At 45.1% G+C, this 22,624-nt stretch overlaps 5 protein-coding genes and 1 long non-coding RNA gene across 6 annotated transcripts; 3 read left to right on the forward strand and 3 right to left on the reverse strand.

Annotated features, from left to right (window-relative positions):
- The first annotated feature begins 568 nt into the window (after positions 1-568).
- On the forward strand, positions 569-1,441 carry LOC131893231 (peroxiredoxin-6-like). The gene has a single exon (XM_059243208.1). It carries the CDS (start codon positions 706-708, stop codon positions 1,369-1,371), a length of 666 nt encoding a protein of 221 aa, XP_059099191.1. The 5' UTR covers positions 569-705; the 3' UTR covers positions 1,372-1,441.
- Positions 1,442-1,443: 2 nt separating this feature from the next.
- Positions 1,444-4,452, reverse strand: LOC131893226 (pre-rRNA 2'-O-ribose RNA methyltransferase FTSJ3-like). Its single transcript, XM_059243203.1, has 2 exons — positions 4,029-4,452; positions 1,444-3,763 (listed from the first exon to the last, which is right to left on the reverse strand). Exons 1-2 carry the CDS (start codon positions 4,348-4,350, stop codon positions 1,509-1,511), a joined length of 2,577 nt encoding a protein of 858 aa, XP_059099186.1. The 5' UTR covers positions 4,351-4,452; the 3' UTR covers positions 1,444-1,508.
- Positions 4,453-4,817: 365 nt separating this feature from the next.
- LOC131893230 (UDP-N-acetylglucosamine--dolichyl-phosphate N-acetylglucosaminephosphotransferase-like) lies at positions 4,818-6,382 on the forward strand. Its single transcript, XM_059243207.1, has 2 exons — positions 4,818-4,970; positions 5,097-6,382. Exons 1-2 carry the CDS (start codon positions 4,847-4,849, stop codon positions 6,323-6,325), a joined length of 1,353 nt encoding a protein of 450 aa, XP_059099190.1. The 5' UTR covers positions 4,818-4,846; the 3' UTR covers positions 6,326-6,382.
- Positions 6,370-9,902, reverse strand: LOC131893228 (RNA-binding protein Musashi homolog 1-like). The gene is made up of 3 exons (XM_059243205.1): positions 8,750-9,902; positions 8,283-8,580; positions 6,370-8,177 (listed from the first exon to the last, which is right to left on the reverse strand). Exons 1-3 carry the CDS (start codon positions 9,158-9,160, stop codon positions 7,471-7,473), a joined length of 1,416 nt encoding a protein of 471 aa, XP_059099188.1. The 5' UTR covers positions 9,161-9,902; the 3' UTR covers positions 6,370-7,470.
- Positions 9,903-11,438: 1,536 nt separating this feature from the next.
- LOC131892836 (uncharacterized) lies at positions 11,439-15,873 on the reverse strand. Its single transcript, XR_009374616.1, has 3 exons — positions 15,738-15,873; positions 15,476-15,538; positions 11,439-11,526 (listed from the first exon to the last, which is right to left on the reverse strand). It is a non-coding gene; the product is annotated as an uncharacterized LOC131892836 (long non-coding RNA).
- Positions 13,062-21,319, forward strand: LOC131892835 (valine--tRNA ligase-like). The gene is made up of 9 exons (XM_059242688.1): positions 13,062-13,595; positions 14,334-14,494; positions 14,584-14,786; positions 15,782-16,004; positions 16,606-16,795; positions 17,243-17,465; positions 17,534-17,863; positions 18,561-18,881; positions 19,728-21,319. The coding sequence occupies exons 1-9, from the start codon at positions 13,321-13,323 to the stop codon at positions 21,270-21,272; spliced, it is 3,471 nt and encodes a 1,156-aa protein (XP_059098671.1). The 5' UTR covers positions 13,062-13,320; the 3' UTR covers positions 21,273-21,319.
- The last annotated feature ends 1,305 nt before the right edge of the window (positions 21,320-22,624 follow it).

Consider the following 22,624-nt stretch of genomic DNA (forward strand, 5'->3'; position numbering starts at 1 on the left):
TTCTTGAAAGCCAGGCCTTGCAATAATTGATAGAGAGTGGAGGCATGTCTGGTCTAAAGATGGTTTGTTTTTTTTTAGCCTAGAGACCAAGCAAGCTCTTCACAGGTTAATGTGTACAAACCTCACTTCACAGAGCTCAAGATGGATATCTGTTGTTTCCATTTCAAGTTACACTCGTCAAAAGCCGAACCCCCAAAATGGACAAAAATGATTATACCATAGCAGGGTTAGGGCAATAAGCGAGCCCAACTTATTTGCGCTAAATGGTCAACGACAATGAAGTCCGATTCCTTACCAATTCCAGCTACATAAATAAATATATTAAATGTCAGATCTCAATTCCATCAGTGCTAACTGAGCCAGTCAATACAAGTCAGCTAACCTAAACCATAAATGCTACGTCAGCATGTCACCTAGAGTGTAATTTTAGTACTCTAAAATGGTACGTATTAACTCACATTATATCAGATCTACTCTCACTTGTCTTTGGTGTATTCTCTGACTCTCACTCGCCCAGGCCAGTTTTGCAACGTGCTCATCTCGATCCAGGCATGGCCGGCAAGTCATGTGCGGTTGATTTTACTTGTCGTTCGTTGTTCATAGAGCTCAACATTACACTCTCACCGGCGTCTTCATTCGCCTCTCCAGACACTTTCCCGCACCAGTTGCTACCTGTCTGTGAACCCTCCAAGACTCCTCTTCGCTATGCCCAACCTGAAACTCGGAGACGTCGTGCCCGACTTCAAGGCCGACACCACTGATGGCTCCATCCAGTTCCACGATTGGATCGGCGACTCCTGGGCCGTTCTGTTTAGCCACCCGGCGGATTTCACCCCGGTGTGCACCACCGAATTGGGGCGGGTCGAGTCCATGTCGGGAGAGTTCCAGAAGCGGGGTATCAAGTTGATTGCCCTCTCTTGCGACGATGTGGAGAGTCACAAGGGCTGGATTGAGGATATCAAGGCCTACAACAACCTCTCGGCCTTCTCCTACCCTATCATATCTGACCCTAAACGTGAAGTGGCCACGCTCTACGGCATGATGGATCCTGACGAGAAGGATGCGGCTGGTATGCCGTTGACCTGTCGTGCCGTGTTCGTCATCGGCGCGGACAAGAAGCTCAAATTGGCCATCTTGTACCCGGCCACCACTGGGCGGAACTTTGACGAGATCTTACGTGTGATCGACTCATTGCAACTGACGGCCACCAAGAAGGTGGCCACGCCTGCCGATTGGAAGCAAGGCGGTTCTTGCATGGTTATTCCCAGTGTCAAGAACGAAGAGGCTGAGAAGCTCTTTCCCAAGGGGTTTAAAGTCCACGACGTGCCCTCTGGCAAGCAGTACATCCGTACCACTGAACAACCCGAGTGACCAACCCGACCGGAAAGATGCATAACTATCATTCAAATCAGGGGCAACAATAAAAAAAAAACACATTCCTGATCTTTTCCCAAGTACATAAACACATGTTTATTCATCATTAGCGAATCTAATCAATTATGGAAACATCACTTCTTGGCGTTAGGGTTAGCTTGGCGTCCCTTGAGTCGACGCTTCTGGATTTTCTTATTTGTGGCGTTCCCGCGCTTTTTCTGGTTGTCTTTCTTCATTCTCGGATCCACTTGCTTGTACAGGCCTTTCATGCCCGCTGGGCGTTTGGCTCGCTTGCTGGCTGTCGCCTTTTTGGCCACCACATAAGTGACTTCTTTCTTTGGCGTGGATTGCGCCTTTTTATACATCTTCTTGATTTCGTTGGCTTTTTCCTTGTTGCCCAGATCCGGGTTCTCCATGAGGACACTGGCCTTCTTCTTGGCTTTCTCGAGTTTCTTGTACATCTTTCGCTTCTTGCGAGCCTTGGCTTCGACCACTTTCTTAATGGTGCGGACGTTCAAGTCATTCTGCCGATCTGTGTACTCGCCCACAGCCTTGGGATCTACGTCCAAGATAGGACGGGAGTGGATTCGTTCCTCCTTGACGAACCAATCTGGAAGATCGCAGTCTCGGTCGTTGAACATGTAGCGATTCCAGCCCGCATCCATGAGCTCTCGCTTCCGCTTCTTGCTCTTGATCATTTCTTGTCCTAAGGCTAGTTCTTCGGGGTTCAAGACAACCTTTTTCTTCTTCTTGCCCGCCGGAGCGTCTCCACTCACGGGCACCACTTCGAATCCCTCCTTTTCTTTCACGGCCTGCTTTTTCTTGTTCCTATACGAGTCCTCCACGTCAAAGTCGCTCTCATCCGTGCCTTCATCGTAACCGGATTCATCATCCTCGTCATCACTATCGTCAGAGCTACTATCATCATCCTCTTGAGTTTTGTCTCCTCCAGCTTGAGATTTTCCGCTCTTGGCAATAACCTTCTTGCCCTTTTTGGCCAGATCTTGAATCCCAGCCTTGATGTCGTCTTCCAATAGCTCCTCATCTTCGGCAATGCCTTTGAAAATGTCTCGACTGAACCAAAGGTCGGCCCGGCGCTGCTTCTTACTGTCCAGTGAGCTGTAGTCCAAATCCGTGATCAAGGGATTCGACGATGGATTGTTGAAGTCGTCCAAGTCTTTCTGGGTCATTTTCTTCACCTTCTTGCCCTTCATGGCCTCAAGGCCAATCCCATCTAGCTCCTCTTCCGTTTCGTATTCATCACTGGAGGCCGTGTCGGAATCCGTTTCTTTGTAGAACAATCCAGCTCGATCGAGTTTCCCCTTTTCCCGCGCAATTCTCTCGGTCTTCTTTTTCTTCTTCTTGGGCTCATCTTCATCCGTTTCAGACTCGGCCACCTCATCAGGCGCTTGCTCTCCGACCTTGTCGATATCTTGGCGAGATTGGAGGTCCTTCATGCGAAACAGACCCTCCTCTTCCATCTTGGGTCCTTCGTCACCGGGTAGAATCATCTTGAGATCGATGCGTTCGGCCACTTTGCGTTTCTCTTTGAGTTTCTTCTTCTTGAGTCGCTTAGCCGTTTTGCGTTCTTCTTCTTTGAGATTGGTGATTTGATCTTCCAGTTCTTGGAGCTCGTTCTCCTCCTCGGCCTCGACTTCATCATCCGGGTTGACTTCTTGGGGCTCTGGCTGGCCTGGTTCGGCCTGCCTTTGTCGCTCAAGTGCGTCCTTTTCAGTCTGGTCAAAGTCTTTACGAAGCGCCTCCCGCCATTTCTTCAGGGTCTTGAGCTCCTTCATTCCTAGAACTTTGAGATCTTTGCAGCATTCACGGATTTCCTGCGTGGTTTTGGGGTGATTGGCAATGCGCGGCTCATCCAAGACAATCTCGGAGAAGTTGTTGAGCACGTGGATGGGTTTATTGTCCATGATGAACTCGGAGGCCTGAGCGGCCTTGAACAACGTGGTGGCCCCTAATTCGTAACCCTCAGCCGGGGCTTTCTTCTTCTTTTCGGGATTCAAGATCTCCCTATCAGCTTGATCCGGATCGGCTTCGATTTCTGAGAAGACATACTTGGCGTCCAAGAATCGGGGGTCGATTTTATCCGGGGCTTTGTAGCCCAAACACACCACGAAGATTTCGGCCGATTCGTTACGGGACGCGGCGGGTTTGGTGGAGTGAACTTTCTTGAAGAACTGGTTGAACACCCACAACAGGGACTGATAGTCCTTGGATCGGAACACCTTGGTCACGTAAGTGCCATTCTTCATGAGGAACTCGGTGGCCAACTTGAACGAGCTAAGCGTGAGCAAGGACTGTTGATAGGCATCGTGGATCCACGATTTACCCACATTGGGGGCTCCGTCATGCAGCACGATGTCGGCCTTCCAACCTAACAAGAGACAACCCGACAACGTTTGAATCAGAACGTTTGAAGTCTAGCTGTTTTTTCAATAAGCCAGCGTAAATGTCATAGAAGCGTGTTTTGAAGAATCAATGCCAATCATCCATTTCAAAATGTCCAAGTCTGTCTGTCCAAGGGCTTAAGGGCAAAAAGGAGAAAAAGATCTTGCTCCCNGGGGGAGAGAGACTTGACACAAAAAGCTGCTGCCATGCATGGCATGGCTTTGGTCGTTCGTGCTGGTCTCGATTCTCACCTTGAAGTTCTTTCTTGATGTCGGATCGGCATTTGTCGGTGGTAATGTCATTGACCATGGTGATGCACCCGGGAATGGGCTTGATGGAGGCCAGATCCACGCCGATGATGAGGGAGCTCATGGGCATGTTTTCCTTGGCCACTTGCATCCATGATCCGGGGGCAGCACACAAATCGAGGCACACACGGGCCTTCTGCAGGAACTCGAACTTGCGGTTCAATTGGACCAGTTTAAAGGAGGCCCGCGAGCGGAACCCGATCTCCTTGGCCGACCAATAGGCCTTGTCCCGCCGTTGTTTTCCAATCTTCACCTTCTTACCCATGGTGAAGGAACGAGCGGCTTAGAAACTAAATTTAGTTTCGATCACTTATTTTCCTGTGATTCTCCGTCCACGTGAAGATCAGTTCTCTTGCATCGTTGCATGCTGCTTGAGCAGCTGACATCGCCGATTCAGTTTTGTTTTGATGGACAATCGAAACAGTGTGACCTATATTTGACCCAGGCAAAATTGAGGGCTGCGGTATGGTCAGAACGCATCGAGAGGAACACCGCTATTTCATCATCATTTGGCATATTCATTTACTTATTATTCATGACGTGAATGAGACACACCTAATTTAAACTTTCAGCCGAGGACCTCACTTCAACTTCATCGAAATTATTTAATGTCTTTTTACCTTCATTATCTCGCTCAGTACAAGAAAGAAAACTTAGAGACCTAGGGTAGTTCCTCCTACTTAAAGGCTACGGCTGCTATGGCTGATCATTTAACGCTGGACAATGAGAACACTACCCTGCATAATGCGTTTTGAAAGACCATGAAGTTGGTCACGCTGTTTGTTTACAAATCTCCCAAATCTCCCAATACAAAAACGTCACCAGTTCAACATGAATTCCATTCACACATATTCCATTGGACTCAAGTCGGGAAATTAAGTCTGGGTGAGTTCTCTGGGCTAGTATCATGTCCCCTCACGGTTTCAATGCCGAAATTGCCCGTTCATAGTCTTCTCACCGATCATGGAATGGATTTGTTCAACAGTGTACCATAAAAGTTACCCCTTGCAGGTGTGATGTTACCCTCGCTGGCCATTATGGGCGTGGCATGCGCTCTGGGCGCCCTCATCACCTTCTATCTACTGCCCAGTCTCACACCCATGTTCATCCATGCCCAACTATTCGGCCACGACCTCAGCAAAGTGCAGGGTCGCCAAATCCGCACTCCGGAATCCATGGGCGTGATCACGGGCTGCGTTTTCCTCGTCCTGACCATCGTCCTCATTCCGGTTAGCTTTTCCGATTACTTCTCACTGGCCCACAAAGCCGCATTCCCGCATGCGGAACTGGTCAAAGTCCTGGCGGCATTGCTCTCGATCGCTTGCATGCTTTTATTGGGATTCGCCGATGATGTCTTGGATCTCCGATGGCGACACAAGCTCCTGTTACCCAGTTTAGCCTCCTTACCCCTGCTCATGGTGTACTACGTGCTCTTCGATGGCACGGTGATCGTGGTACCCGTGATATTACGGCCGCTGCTGGGCGCCAACATCGACTTGGGACTGTTGTACTACCTGTACATGGGTCTGTTGGCCGTGTTTTGCACCAATGCCATCAATATTCTGGCTGGCATTAACGGCCTAGAGGTAGGTCAATCCATTGTGATGGCCGCATCCATATTGGTGTTCAATGTGGGCGAAATGGACGGATCTTTGGGCCATTACCATCGGTTTTCCATGTACTTCCTCTTGCCGTATTTGGCCACGAGTTTGCCGTTGCTGTTTTACAATTGGTATCCGGCATCCATGTTTGTGGGCGACACGTTTTGTTACTACAGCGGCATGACCTTGGCCGTGGTGGCCATTCTGGGCCATTTCTCCAAAACGCTGCTTTTGTTCTTCATGCCGCAGATCTTCAACTTTCTCTACAGTGTGCCGCAATTGTTCCATATGGTGCCTTGTCCGCGGCATCGCTTACCCGCTTTTAATGCGGAGACGGATCGGGTTCAAATGAGTTTGAGCGTGTTCAAGCAGCAAGATCTGCGGTTTTGGGGACGGTGGATTTTGTACGTCTTTCGGATGGCACGCGTGATTCATTATCGGGAATTCGTGAAAGAGGAGGAAGTTTGGGTGGAGTGCAATAATATGACGCTGATCAATTTGGTCTTGAGGATTTGCGGTCCCATGCATGAGCAGACCTTGACGATTGTTCTGCTTGTGTTTCAAGTGTTCTGTTCAGTTTTGGCCTTTTTCATTCGTTACCCCTTGGCATACCTGTTTTATGGCGAGATTATTGCCTGAGTCAGAATATTATAATTGACCAATAAAAGATGATGGCAAAAGCGTGGTTTTGATGAACTGGCGGGAGTTTTTATTATTATTATCATTATTCTAACATAACACGACGATTTAGTTCGAATGATTCTAATAGCGATTAATGATTATTTGGTCAGGAGTCGGTTTTTTTCCAGTGTAGAGGGATTTATAGAGAGCGAGCAAATATCGAAAGGGAATCTAGAAATTCTGTTATATCATATATGTATCAACCAGGATCCTAGTAGGTCCTGCAGCACTATTTCTTTTCAAGTTATCAGTATCATATAAATGTGGGTGTGGGTGTGTGTATGTGTATATATATATAGATCGATCAGGATGCAAATACACTAATCATTCTTTCTTGTTTAAATGACATCCAGAACGGGGATAAAAGTCGGGCATGGGGGGACAAAACTTATTATTGGCTAGCACCTTTTTCGATATGGGTGTATTTTTTGTGTAGGATTTCCAGGGTGAATTTGTGTTCTTTCTTCTATCTGGTGAGGGCAAAACGACATTGAATTGCGGTGACATTTATCGAACATTCTACGATTGAAAGCGTTGATTTGGTTTCTTTTGATCAAGGCGATTCACAGACATGTAAACAAAAGCAACATAGACTTATGTAGATAGATAGATAGATAGCGGGGGTTATTCACAGACATCCATCAGAGGGACGAAACAACGAGGAGAGGAGAAGAGAGAAAGAGAGCATGAAATTATCTTCAAATTTACGTCATACTGGGTCTTCTTTGAGTGAGAAAGAAGCCTCAAGTGGTCATTTCTGAACAACAAGGCATCACGATCATCAAACGGGAACTGAGAGAGTGTTTGTGTGCGGTCATTTTATATCTATACATTCATATAAACCTTGACGAATTCCTTCTTCTCGGGGGGAGGGGGGGTCTACATGTCCCCCACAAGGAGGAGACAAAGAGAAACTAGTTTCTAACAAAGTCACAGCATTAGCTTGTTTTCTTGGAAGGGGAAATGAACGAATGAATGAAAGAGGAAAGAAGAACATGAAGAAGACAAAGAAAGAGATAGGGAGGGAGAGAGAGAGAGAGAGAGTGTAAGCAGGAATTAGGCACAAGAATGGCTCCTCGATGGATCAAGGAGTGGGTGGGAACTCAGAACGAGCCGAGGCTTGATCGCGGGTTGTTCCCATTCATATTGCAGTTGTTGAGAGGCGGGAAGTCGTCCATGTTGGACGAACTCCCACCGCCACGCCCCCCGCCTAATCCGCCCGTATAGACGGACGGGTCCTTCCTGAAGGCCAAGACGCCCTCGTGGTCTTCGAGCTCGTTCTCGTCGCCCAGCCCACCGGGTTGTGGCCCGCCTCCCAAGGCCGAGGACGAGGTGAACATGCCGTAGTTGCGATCATTCAAGTACTGGTTGTATTTTGTGTTGCTGAAGGTGCCCCCCATGGACCCCGGTTTGGACATCATAGGCGAGGTGTGGCTCAGGTCGGCCACGCCCCCCGTGGAGCCCGTTGAGGACTCGTAGCGGTGCCCGTTGTGGTGGTAATTGTGGTTGTCGAAGTTGCTCATGCCACCATTATTATTGCTATGGTGCTGATGAACTTGATTGTTGTAATTGCTTTGATTGCTGACGGGTCCATCCGCTCGCCCGCCGTAGTATTGATTGTAAGTCTTGGCCGCGAAACGGGGGTACGCGCTCCGTTGAGGTGCCACGCCCATACAGTAGGAGTTATTGTTGTCGTAAGTCGAGTACTGGGGCTGGCCACCGCTCATTTGGTAATAAGCACCACCGCCATTACCCCCGTACCCACCTCGGGGCTCTTTGGGCAAGGCCTTTTTGCTCTCTACCATTTTGCCTGAAATATGGGCGGTTTCGTTCAAATTTGCCTTCATCGACCTCCAGCCGCTGGTATCATTTCAGTATAACCATGCATCCTATGACATTAAACTGAGAAGCTCACCGTTGATTTCGTGGAAGTGGATCTCACAGATCTTATCCACGACCTCATCGTTGTCAAAGGTGACAAAGCCGAAACCACGGTGGCGATTGGTGACCTTGTCGTAAGCCAACATGGCATCCTTGACCTTGCTGAACTGTTCGAAGTAGGCTTTGACATCCTCGAGGCTGGTGGTGGCCGACAAGCCGCCCACAAAGATCTTCTTGGTCCGCATCACTAACTTGGGATTGGTTTTCCGGGGCACGGCCACTTTGGGCTCCACATTCTTCCCATCCAGATGATGCACGGGGATGCTCAGCACCTGAAACCCAATCAAGCCCTACATCTTAAACCATTCTATTTCTTCTTCATTCCATCTAAACTTTTTCCATGGGCTTTTTGCTATATAAACCCGAAATAATTAATCATCAACAACTTGATGAACAAAAAAACAAAGACGGCCAATCCGAGTGGCCATTTTTCCCGCTTACCTTTTCCACCGAGGACGGCTCGCAAAACGTGATGAAGCCGAAGCCGCGTGAGCGGCGAGTGGCCGGGTCTTTCATGACCATGACCTCGGCCAGGTCTCCGAACAAGGAGAAGTATTCCCGGATGCTCTCGGGCGTGGTCTGCCACGACAAGCCGCCGATGAACATCTTGCCCGGGTCATTGGGGATGTCGCCCTCGGGCCAAGCCGGGTGAAAGCTCAAGGCCGCCTGGAAGTAACTCAAATCCACGGGCTCGCCCGAAGAAGCGCTGGACCCGCCGGACACCGGCAAGGACGAGGACACGCCGCCCGAGGAGGAGGCGCCCGAGAGCGTGGCCAGTGGCACGGACAGCACCGTCTCAGACGGTCGATCGCGTGGCGTGGGCGACTCGGACACGGCCGAGGGACTCATCATGGCATGAAACGAACCCCACCGAGTTTGCAGGGGCCAATAATGGCAATGACAATAACCGAAAGGGGGTGGGTGGGGTTGATGGGAGGTGGGACGTGGGAGGTGGGTCGTATCAGCCAACCCACGAGGACTGGAAATAGATATGGCGAGAAAGCCCCCACACTCACTCCCTGACTAATTCAGTGCTGACCCACTCGTGCGCACAATACATCCATCCATACGTCCCTCCAAACCTACATCTACACACACACACAGACAGGAGTTGAAGGGCCAGAAAAGCAGGAAAACGTGGGCCCACTTCACGGGTGGATCAGCTCAATATCCAGGCTTAGGGGGCGTGACAGCTGGTGCCGGGGCTGAGGCTCGATAACCGGACCGGGTTGGAATGGGTGTGGCGGATTGGGTTAGGGTGTGTCGCGTGTTTTTCTGGCTTCAGACCGGATAAGCGCAGGGTAGTCTTTGCTCGGCGCGGCCATTTGCAGTCCACTCGCTCGGCTTCAAGTCCTGGCTTGTACTTTTACCCACCCACGATTCAGAGGTTGAGTGAGCTAGTTTTAAGTTTTAGAGCCACACTCTTAGTAAAAAATGCATTTGGTTGGGAGTGCCCCTAACAGGGTTAGGGCTGAAGCTTAGCCTCAATCAATACGTCAACCTCCTCCTATCCTCTCAATATTTGACATTGTTCTGCCTGGCAGTATTTCTGGCCTCAGATCTGTCATAGGTTGGCCAGCTCATATTTAATGAGCGAGGCGGCTAACTTGACAATGCATTTTGTCCAAACCAAATATGAATTATTGACAGTTCTCCACCCCCTCCTGCTTGATCTCATGAAATCAAAAATTGTAGCCAGGCATCTTTACTTACCTTTGTATGAATGAAATATTTTCTCTCCAGATGGACATTTCCTCAACTTCTTGCATTTCAAAAGGCCTTGAATGAATGAAAATTTGCAAGAAAAAATCTTTATGCATTTTCCCTCAAAAAATCACACGCCCTAAATTACAGAAAACTGGACCTAAATTGAGTCAGTGCTTGGGCAAGATGCGCCTGGCTGACCTAGAAGTCTGAAAACCCATAGACTCCTAGAGATGTGGATGGCAAACAGAGGCAAAACCATTCACTTTTTTCCATTAAGCATCTCATACAACCCCCTAAGATCTTATTGAATAAATATATTTCGACCAATTGGAGCCCAAAAGCTATGCTTAGGAAACTCATGAGATAAGCTCAAAGTTATGTTGTAAGCACTACATAACATTCAAATTATTGGCCTGCTCTTGGTCAGCTACAAAGCTTTAGACACCATAATTTTGAAATGAACCATTTTACAAGTAAATAATATAAATATGACCTGCTTTTAAATGAAAAGATCTACTTTTCTTAGGTTTTTACTTTAATTCAAGAAGTGGCTCAAAGTTCCCATGACCTAGAGCAGGCCAATATGGTGGGAGGCTTGTTCACAGTACATATTTCTGGAATTTGTCATTTTTTACCATCTTCTCCCTTCTCAACCAGGGCCTTTTAAGGGGCAAGTAATGTCTGTCTCAACCCGTGCATGCTCCCATCCACATTGGCATGTGCACAAAGATGCACATGAGTCCAGAGAGATAGTCTCCTTATCTCCTTTTAGCCAACAATGATAAAAGAAGAACACATGAGCTTTCTTTGAATAATTTTATCAATGGGTGAAGTTCACAACAATGGAGAGGAATATTTTGAGCTCCAATATGCCTTTTCTACCTTGACAGGGCAATGGCAAATTACGAAAGCAAACATGGGCCACACTCAAAGCATCAGTTGATTGCCTTCAATATTGCACTCAACATTATTGATTATTAAACAAGTCATTCCAAGATGCTAGGAAAGCAAGACATATGGCTTATAGCCATCTGAGGTACATTCGTTCAAAAAATGTCACTTCAAACTGTCCTGAAATACACACAATTCGCAACAATAACAGAAGCGCTCGCATAACCTCCAAATTGTTTCTCTGTAAAACATCAGATAGCTTGCTGAGGAGGAGCTGGCAGTGTGTACCTCGCTCGAGACTCGAATGCGAAGGAACGGGGGGCTGAGCCATGAACAGCCAACGGGCTGGCTGAGTCCCATCGAGCTCGGGAACTCGAGGCACGGCGGTACGAGGGCACGAGGACAAGTGAGGGAATCAAGTCTGCCCCCTCCACACTTCCCAAAAAGATGAACATGAGCTACATCAGCTTCAGGCACAGCTGACCATGAACCTCCCAGCATTGGGATTGGGCATAAATATACATCCAGGTCCGAATGAAGCCCCCCCTCCCCGACACGTGTGGGTATCTTGAGGTGCATGATAACTCCTCTCGTTGGACGACACGGCATACTTCCGTCAACTGAAATAGGTCAAAATCGACGGTTGATTCGTAGAGTATGATCCAAAACTTGACCATTCAAGAGCTTGCCCACAGGGAATGGATAATAATTAATTGGCATGCAAACTTGTTTTGCTCCTTCAGATGTTTAAAATTGAATTTATGTGCTATGCCTGAATGCTTCTTAGTATGTAACCCATTTATCCATACAAGTGATGTTCATTCCAATCTGAGAAGTGAAAGACAGAAAAACGTAAAAATAGGTAATGTTCACATTTATATTGGGTAAAATGGTGCCGTTATTAGCCAATTTTACTGGGTTGAGCTGACAGCTGGCTTCAGTTGTCTTTAAATGCAAAAGTATGACAGTGTAAATCACATTATATTGGTTTGGAATTTTATTTACAAAGCATGTTTTCTTTCTGCTCCAAACAACCATATTTTTGATGTTTGACTTTAGTTAAATATTGATAAAATGTTTGATTTAAAGTGCACACAAGATTCAGGATTCACATGTCTTTGAAAAGGACTTTTTTCTAATTTGTGCTTGTTCAAGAAGATAACTTTCTTTCCAATAGAGATTAATATTGAGTTTCCCAGAAACTGCTTCATTTTTTACTGTAGTAGCAACACTTTTTTAAGTCTTGGCATTTCACATCTTTCCAATAGGAAGAGAGAGAAAGGATGGTACCCTTAAGGTGAAAGGTAGTATAAACTTCAACCCACCACTGAGTGGGCATACCCAAGAGTTGTCATAACTTGAATCACAAAGATCTGTTTGCCATGACTGTAGCTCTTCAAATTATTACTTTGCCCAAAGTATGACTAGTTGAGACCTTGTACTGTAGATTAGACTTTGGGCTGGGTTGCCATTGATAGGGGTTAGATAGCAGTGCACATGGGATAAATTGAAAAGCACCATATACTTCCCTGACAGCACTCTGTTTGATTTGATTTGTTAAACTTTTTAGATCCATTCAAATAGCATTGAAATTTCATTCCAATCTTTTAAGGAAGTGTGTGATATTTAGCTATGTGGGGGTGTTGAAATGCTAAGTGGACTAAAATAAGCTCAAACGGCAGCAAATGGCATTCAGTGACTATGATAATGCCTTTTTGTCAATTTGGGCCATCTGCCTGAAATTTGACATTTCAGTGGTCCATTGTTGACCAATTTTCTCTTGAGCACAAACCAAAATAGCCCATATTTATTGAGTTTGTGGAGTTTGACAAACTATTTTTTCATATAACCAAAAGGTCCATATGATTTGAATTCCAGCTCGATACATTTGAAGTCGTCAAGATTGTCACCTGCAAGAAACAACATCTTTCTGACCTATCCGATACCAAAGTGGCCTTAAACTCATTAACCGGTGATTGAATAATGACCACTCTGGTTGGGTCAATCACGTCAGAAAAGTGTAGAAATACGTTCATCCACACACTGGCCTGGGTTCGAGGTTGCGTTTATCCCCAATCCAATCGAGACCCTAATCTCAGTGTGGCCTATCCAGGCCCAACCCTGGCCTTCCGTCCCCGGCCAACCCACGCCCCCAGACCTTGACATCCCACGCACTCAAGACTCATCTCCTCTCAAATAAAACCCATACCAGCCATGCCCCTCTGTCACGGCCACACCTCCTTCCCGACTGAGTACCCAGTGGCGCTCCAAGTGTCATTTTACGAGAACTGAAGTCATGCTGCCTGCCAAACACTTCCGGTGAACCTGGAAAAACACTGGACATCCTTTCGGTGTTATTGCTCTTCACAGATCATTGGGCTTTTTTCTTATCTGGGTTGGTGTCCATTGAGAAGATGGGTGAAGATGAGCAGCCGGTGAAGTCGGCCAAGCAATTGGAAAAGGAGGCCAAGAAAGCGGCCGAGAAGGCGGCCAAATTGGAAAAACTCCGCTTGAAGCAAGTCAAACAAGCGGCGGGTGAAGGACCCGCACCCGTGGCTAAGGCCCAGGCTGGACCCGCAGGATCCGCAGGTCAGAGGGACAAGCCGGAGAAGAAGAAGAAGAAGCCGGCCTTGCGGGCGGCCAAATATGAAGGTCACACGCCACCGGGACAAAAGAAGGATGTCTCCATGTAAATATTAAGGTTTTTTTGTTTTTTTTTTATTACCCCAAGATGAAGTCAAGACAAATGCGTGTAGCGTAGCTTCTTGACAAGGGACAGAGTTTTGGTTAAAACACATAGCGTTTTATTCCATGTTTTAGCTTGGTTGTTTTGACACATGATGATACAATTTGAAAAGAAATTGCCAAATAGGTATGGCTTGATATTGTTGGGCAAATTGAAGGGCCGAAAGTAGAATAACTAAAAACTGATTTTTTTTTTTATCTTACACGAATATGCCCAAAAGCACGAGATACAAGCAGGATTAGGACTGCTATAAAGTGTGTTTGGTAATATAGTCGGAACTTTTTTTCTTTTGAACCGCACATGAAAAAGTTGCCCAGAAACCAACTTGATGGGTTGGCTGACCTGATTTCCAAAAATGCCACTTTTTTGCCATTATGATTTCGTCACGGTAATTTACCGTTGATACCTACCTGGTCCAAGACATGTATATATAACTGAGAAAAATTGTAATACTTTATTGTCATTGAAAGCAAAGCAATATTACCTCAGATGATGATTCGATCGAGTTCGTATGATCTGTTCCTAAATACTGCATAAACTTTCTTTTTAATCAAAATTGTCTTTGTTCAATCTCAGTGACAACAATTCAAACATATCCTTTAGATGAATGTCGTTTGCTTCAGTAATAACGCAATTGCGATATTCTTTTCTGTCATTTCAATGCTCTTTCAAACCTTTTAGGCCTTTGCCGGATGCTTATAGTCCTGAATACGTGGAAGCCGCATGGTATGATTGGTGGGAGAAATCGGGTTTCTTCAAGCCGGAATTCGGTCGCAAGAGCGTCAAGGATGTCCCCAAGCAGGGCGTGTTTTCCATGGTCATCCCGCCCCCTAATGTCACCGGTGAGTTCGCTGGGTCTTCCATTCACCATCCTCTTTCAAAAGGACGCTTGGCACCCAAGGCATTTGTCATTCACTCCCACTCACTGCAGGTCGACTGCATCTTGGACACGCCCTCACGGACGCTGTGGAGGATTGCTTGACCCGATGGCATCGCATGAAAGGCAAAATGACCTTGTGGAACCCTGGTTGCGATCACGCCGGCATTGCCACCCAAATGGTGGTCGAAAAGATGCTCATGAAAACCGAAGGCAAATCGCGACACGATCTGGGCCGAGATAAGTTTGTCCAAAAGGTAGGGAGGGGTCTCACCAGTATCATACATTACAGACGGCCAAAAAATGCATTGAAAGGACCTATTTTCTGCCATTTAATTTGCATATCAAAACAGATCAAAATAAGCACATAATTATTGCTGATGGGATCAAACAATGTGTCACCGGAGGTTGCAACAAGGGCTATCAATTTACATTTTCAGCGGCATATGGCATTACTGGGTGAATGTCGGAAACCTGTTAGTTAGTCACAAAAGTAACCCTGATTTTTCTTCTATCAAACCAAGGTTATCTGCAATTTCCCTCTTCACTTTTTTCATGTGCACTGAACAAATCCTAGTCAAACTCATTGTGATACTACACTCTAGTCAACTATTTTATCAGTCTTGACCATTTTATTCTTTTATTAATCGATTTTTGTATATGATATTTATACCTACAGTTTTATACATTTTACAATCTGACATGACCAAGAGTCGCAATAAAGTTATTTATTTATTTACATGTTTGGTCAAAGCTAACCTATTAGGGTACGTTGGCAATGGCGATGCTTTGAGTTACCGAACTTTCTGGCGATCCTGATTTTGAAAATTTATTTGACCCCATCACTGAATTAATCATGCATTTAAACCAGAACATGATTGAAAAAAAAAACGTAAAAAATACAGTAGATCTGAAGATGCTCTATAAATAACATCCACAAAGTTACCTCTTGGATACTTCGCTCTGATTAGACTGCCCTTGGGTCCCACGCTCTGATTGGTGCCCCATTCTGGAACCAAAAAAGATTGTTCAAAAATGAGATGTTCAAAAGACGATGATTAGCCATTTTTAGCAAAACTTTTGATCTTATTCGAAACTCATTTTTAGAATAAGGAAAAAAACACGAAATGTGCAAGATATGCGAATGAACATGGTTTATGACATAAAACCGATGATGCATATTTTGACCGTCTTTAATGGTAATGTACCTTATCCACAACAAAATACTCATTTGACTGTGCTCTCTGGATAGGTGTGGGAGTGGAAGGAGCAATATGGGGCTTCCATTTACGAGCAAATGCGTCGTTTTGGCTGTTCGGTTGATTGGGAGCGAGCCGTTTTCACGATGGACCCCAAGATGAGCAAGGCTGTGACGGAGGCCTTTGTGCGGTTCCACGAGGATGGGTCCATTTATCGGGCCAATCGATTGGTCAATTGGTCGTGTACACTTCGAAGTGCCATCTCTGATATCGAAGGTAAGGAAGGAGGACGAATTTGGGTATGTTATTCCGGAAATGCTTTGATGATTATGGATTGCAAACAATCGACATGACATCTCTATTTTACAGACATGGATAGGAAGAATATGGAATGTATTTGTATTGTATTTTATTGTAACTGGAGTTGTTTGCTCTGGTAATTGTGAAAAACTCAGTTTGGGCCATTCCGTTGATCCTATTTTAAATGGCATTCAGCTTTCATTCACGTGCCGAAAGTTGAAATTTCCGCAATTTTGAATTTGTTTTATATTCCATTGCAATAAGGTGTCATAATTCCATTTCGCCTTTTGCAAAGTTGCCATTGAATGAGATAGAAACATTTACCAGAATATGTTTTGGTTTACATGTTTTGCAATTGACAAGCAAATCAAATCATTTCAATCACCTCAGTATTCCTCTTCAAAGCCAAGTTATTTCTTAATCAAGGATAGTGCCTCAAAGAACCACCCCAAATAACCAGCGTGGTCTTAGGATTTCATTTATAAAACAAGCTTTTTCTCCCCTGGAAATCACTCAATGTTGTTCATTCATCGATTTTGAAATGTTGCCCATCTCTATTTTCGTTCGTGTTTTCTAGTCGAAAAGAAGGAGCTTCCGGGTCGAACCATGCTCTCGGTGCCGGGATATCCGAATAAAATTGAGTTTGGCGTGATTGTGTCCTTTGCCTACAAGTTTGTGGACTCCGACGATGAGATCGTGGTGGCCACCACTCGTTTGGAGACCATGTTGGGCGACTCAGCCGTGGCTGTTCACCCTCAAGATTCCAGGTCAGATACAATAGACTCGTGAGACTTTTTGAATATGTTTGTCGGCGGTGTATATCATGCCATGATTTACAGGGTGGACGGGATAAAGTGTTTCGAACGAAACCATTTATTGCCTCTTTGAAAATTGCTCTAGATACGCCATATTCTGGAATTAGGCTCTTCGATGAACTCCCTTTTAGTATAAAAAAAGATTACTCAAATTAGCCGTTCTAGGCCAAAATATTTACTAAAAACACCCACATTCAGCCTCACAGCTGGCACGCTCCCTACTGTCCCTAGAAATGACTTGCTAACGGTGGCTTCCGTCCTTCGAAAGTTGATGTTCAAACAGTGTCACTATGGTTTCAATGCCAAGTGAATGCCGTTGGCAATTGGGGCACTAATTATGAAACAGTCACTGTAGCCAAAGCAAATTCTGTAACACCTTATAAAATCCACCCTGTATAGGTACAAGAAGTTCCATGGGAAGAAGGTTCAGCATCCGTTCTGCGATCGCCAATTGCCCATTGTCACTGACGAGATGGTGGAGCGGGATTTCGGCACGGGTGCGGTCAAGATCACGCCCGCTCACGATGCCAATGACTACGAAGTGGGACAAAGGCATAAATTGCCGTTCATTACCATCTTCACGGACGAGGGCATCGTTTCCGAAGGCTGCGGCGAGTTTTCGGTAGGTTGAGATTATCTTTTGGTCTATTTATGGCTAGAAATATACAATCATTATGATATTTTATGCAGGGCATGAAGCGTTTCGATGCTCGATTGGCCGTTCAGGAGGCATTGGACAAGAAAGGCCTGTATCGAGGGACCAAGGATAATCCCATGGTGGTGCCCACGTGTAGTCGCTCCAAGGACATTGTCGAGCCCTTGATCAAGCCTCAATGGTACGTCAAATGCGACGAAATGGCCCAAAAGGCCACGGAAGCCGTTAAGACCAAAGAGCTCAAGATCATTCCGGAGCAGTTCGAGAAGACCTGGTTTTCTTGGATGGATGGCATGCGAGATTGGTGCATTTCGCGTCAACTTTGGTGGGGACACCGCGTACCCGCTTATCTAGTTCATGTCAAGGTGAGAATTGGGGAAGGTGAACGACTAGCTTGGGGAAAATGCACGAAACATCACTCTCCGTTTGCAAAAGTTTTTGGGAAAGAACATTTTCCGGAGAGGAGCGTGCGTGCTAAAGGCGAAGGCCAGCACAATTCAGTTGGTTTATTTCCTGACAAACTATGCCGAAAAAGAGATCTTCAAAAATGTACGAATGGTGCAAGTTAAATTGAAGTAATTCATGGACTTGTGGAGATGTGCACTAGAAACGGAAGCAACAATTTCTTATCTCATAAACCGTTCACTTTATTCCAAATTAGTACTTCATACGACCACAAGATCTTGTTGAATAGATGTAGTTGGCCCAATTTGAGCTCAAAACTCAGGAGATATGTCTAAAGTTATGTATTAAACCTTACCTAAAACTCAAACTTTCGGCCTGCTCTTGGTCAGCTACATAAGCACTACTTTGAAACGAACCACTTGACGAAAAAAAAAAATGAAATAAAAATGGCCCGACTTACATTGAAGAGATCTACGATTCTTATTTTATTACTTTAAGTCAAAAAGTGGCTCAGAGTTGCAATGACTTAGAACAAAAAAAAAATATGAGTACCATTTGGTGGGAAGCTCGTTCACAGTCCATGGTTCGAGTGGTTCGTGACTAATTTAAAAAAGAAGAAGCAAAGAAATGTAAAAAGCCTATTGAAATCGCTTTTAGGGCCAACCTCCGGCTGATCCTACCGTGAACGAAAATTGGGTATCCGCCCGCGATGAGACCGAGGCAAAAGCCAAGGCTGCCAAGAACTTCAAAGTGGACAGTTCCAAGATCACGCTGAAGCAGGACGACGACGTCTTAGACACGTGGTTTTCCTCGGGCTTATTTCCGTTCGCTATCTTCGGGTGGCCGGATCAAACGGACGACTTGGACGTGTTCTTCCCGGGATCACTTCTAGAGACCGGACACGATATCATCTTCTTCTGGGTGGCCCGAATGGTTTTCATGGCTCAGAAATTGACCGGCAAACTACCGTTTAAAGAGGTGAGTTGATTGTAATGATTTGTTGTTTTCTTTCATTTATTTATGAAGTTTAATGAGTTGTTACGAATGTGGGGGATTTTGACAAGATATATTGTCACAATGTGACTGAAAGGTTCACCTTGTGTTGTTGGTACTACAGTAACTAAGCAATGGATATGTTTTTTTTGATGAGTTGTCAAATCGTCTTCCTGTTCCACATGTTATTGAAATCATCAAGGTCTGGAAGTCACATTGTAGAGAGATTTGATTGAACTTCTTTGGATCAACTGAATTATACGTATGAACAAATTAATTTCGATGTTGAACGACATATGCATTTAAGATCATCAGTTTTTTTTTAAAAAGATAGAACAGTGTTGGTGTACAACATGTTAACAAAACAAATTATCAAGAAAATGTGGTTTCGAGAAAGTCATCCGCAAAATCGATTTGAATCCGCGACAAGTATCATAGAGCAGGGGATTTTGAAAATTTGACAAAATTGCCGAATTGAATTTTTGCCGAACAAAAAAGATCGATTAAAAAGTAAATGATGAGTGCTTAACTACTTCTGAAGGATAAAAAGACCGTATTATTATTTTTTATTTCAACAAAGATCTTGTTATCATTGGCACATTTCTTTTGATGAAAGGTCAAATAACTCGAACGGTATTCTTGATTAAAAAGTTTCTCACTCTCCTAATTTTGTCGTGCTTGACATTCCATTTCTTTCTAGATTGAATCTGTTGACATAGAGGAGACATTTTTCTGATCCTGTTCCCTTTTTTTTTTGCTTTTTGGACTCTCCTTCTCTTTTGTTCCTGAATTTCTAGGAGTTCAAATAATGTTGGATGCGTCATTTTCCAGGTTTATCTTCATGCCATGGTTCGTGATGCCCATGGACGAAAAATGAGCAAATCCTTGGGCAACGTTATCGATCCTCTTGACGTCATCAACGGAATCACTCTCGAAGAGCTCTACAAAACCCTCGAAACTGGCAACTTGGACGCTAAAGAGATTGAGAAGGCCAAAAAGGGACAAAAGGCCGACTACCCCGATGGCATTCCGCAATGCGGTACGGATGCCTTGCGGTTTGCTCTATGCTCATATACCGCCCAAGGTCGTGATATTAATATGGACGTGCTCCGAGTTCAGGGCTATCGGTTCTTCTGCAACAAATTGTGGAATGCCACCAAATTCGCCATGATGTATTTAGGTGCAGGATTCGTACCCTTGAAGGACGCCATCAAAACTTTGCTCCCACAGAAAACGGGCAGCAAAGAAGGGTTCACGCACAAAGCGCTTCCCCCTTTGGCCGACATGAATAGTGAAGCCACATTCTCCCAAATGGATTCCGTTCTCCGGGATTTCCCCTTCTTAGCGGGCACCAACCCGTCCAAGGTGGACGTGACCGCCTTCGCCGCCATCAAGGAGAGTCCCTCCTATTGGAAGTACAAGGATGCCTCTGGCTGGTATCATCGCATGAACGCCATGACCGAGGCCGAACGCAACCAATTACCCGGAGCCAAAGGTATGATCTCCCCCTTACCCGCGGGTCTGACTCAAATGGACCGCTGGATTTTGTCACGCCTCCACGCGGCCACTAAATCCACCAATGAAGGCTTTAAGCTTTACAACTTCCCTCAAAGCACCACGGCCCTCTACAATTTCTGGCTCTACGAGCTCTGCGACGTGTATCTGGAGTATTTGAAACCCATTTTCCAAGGCACGGACACGCGGGCCATTCTGACCGCCCGGAACGTTCTTTACACCTGTCTTGACGGGGGTTTGCGCCTCATTTCGCCGTTCATGCCATTTATCTCGGAGGAGCTGTTCCAAAGGCTGCCCCGAAAGAGCAATGATGACCCAGAGTCCATCACCGTGATGAAATACCCCGAAACTTCGGAAATGAACTTCCATAACGCCCAAGTGGAATCCCAGGTCGAATTCGTTCAGAAAATTGTGGGCGTGATTCGATCAACGCGCTCGGATTATAATCTCCCCAACAAGATCAAGACAAGCGTGTTCCTGAAGATCTTTGATTCCAGTTTGGCCAAGGATTTGGCGGGTTATGAGGATGTGATAGGCAGCTTGGCCTCTTCCAATGTCGTGATTGCTCAGGATCCACCCAACAAAGGGTGTGCCATCGTGACTGTGTCGGATAAGTGCTCGGCCCACTTAGTCCTCGAGGGATTTATTGAGCCCGAGAAAGAGGTGGAGAAACAGAACAAGAAGAAGGCCTTGTTAGAAACCCAAGTGGAGAAGCTTGAAAAGGCCATGAAGGTCAAGGACTACGTGGAGAAGGTTCCAGAGGGCGTGCGACTGAAAGAAAAAGAAAAGCTGGAGCAAAACAAGACGGAAATTCTGAGACTGGCAGATGCCATCAAATCGCTCACAGCTATGATAAAATAACACAAACGCACACTCTGTTGAACCGAAGATAAACCAAACAAAGCTTGGCCTCATTTGTTATTTTATGAGATGTTGATCGAAAAACCAGATCGAATGAGATACGTATGATAGAAAGGCGTTAATATTTTACCTGCGAAAAAAGTTTGCCAGTCCATTTGGATGGTTGATTATGTTTTGAGAGAGCGAAAAAAGTTGAATTGGTTGTCGGTCCAATTCGCATTTTCGTTCCATTTGAGAGTCGAGAAAGCCTCATACATAACTTATGGCCTTAATCGAATTGTTTTCTGCTGAGACCTCCATTGCACTCCTTTGACCCGAAATGAGTTGGAAATCCACAAGGGAAGTTGAAACTTTTCACCTGTAAAAAAAGTAATGATGTAAAATGACCTCAGAATTTGACTATTATTAAGGTCAGTGTTGGAATTAAAAGTGGCTGGAATTACTCATTTAGAGGGAAATTCAGTCGACCCACAAATACAAGATCATGTTTATTGTAATCAATAGATTTGAACATTGTCAAGGTCAAGAAAGAACGAGATCCCATTGGTCTTGCTTTAAGCATTATGAAAAAACTCGAGATTATTATTTTTAGCCGCAGTTCGAATTCCCGCTGGGAAAGAGAGACTGAGATCTATGATGCACCAAAAAGCTGAGCTCATACGTGGAGATCAGTTGGGGGTTTAGAATATTAATCTTAAATTCAACCAAACGGAGAGATCAAGAGTCCGTAAAGCTGACTTGAGTCAAAATACGAACAATGGATCGATAATAATCAGGGCTTGAACCGTCCTCAAAGAACACTACTACGTTACCGTTTCTTCTCTAAAACGGCAATAATTTACCATTACAATTACTTGTTAGAAAAAGTAACGTGAAAGTTGTGTAATTGTAACGACTCAAAAAGCCCAAAAATTATTCGTTACGCGTTCCTTTTTTTCAACCCCCAAAGCAGACTTAACATTTTCTTTTATCTTTTTTCCACATTCCCATATCTTATGGCATAGATTATTACCAAAATTTGATAACGTGAGACGTTCGTAGGCGGTTTTCCAACATCGATATTTTGGGTTATTTGTCCTTACCTTCAACAATCAGGAACAATCGCTTCAAGGCAAAATGGACCTTGATCGATTATTTTGACGCAAAAATCAATTCTGCAATTGCAATTCTGGAATTTGGTCTTTTTGTATGTAACCGCTCGATGGGTCCATTTCGCCCATCTACATTTCATACATTTTGGCCAAAAATACCCTGTCAATTTACCAGATATGTTTAAGCACGGCCAATTTGAGCTAATAGACAAGAATATATAAGTTTTAGATTTTATGGAAAGTAAAAAAGGTAAAATGAGA

This window comes from Tigriopus californicus, chromosome 2 (assembly GCF_007210705.1).
Source record: "Tigriopus californicus strain San Diego chromosome 2, Tcal_SD_v2.1, whole genome shotgun sequence".
NCBI lineage: Eukaryota > Metazoa > Arthropoda > Copepoda > Harpacticoida > Harpacticidae > Tigriopus > Tigriopus californicus.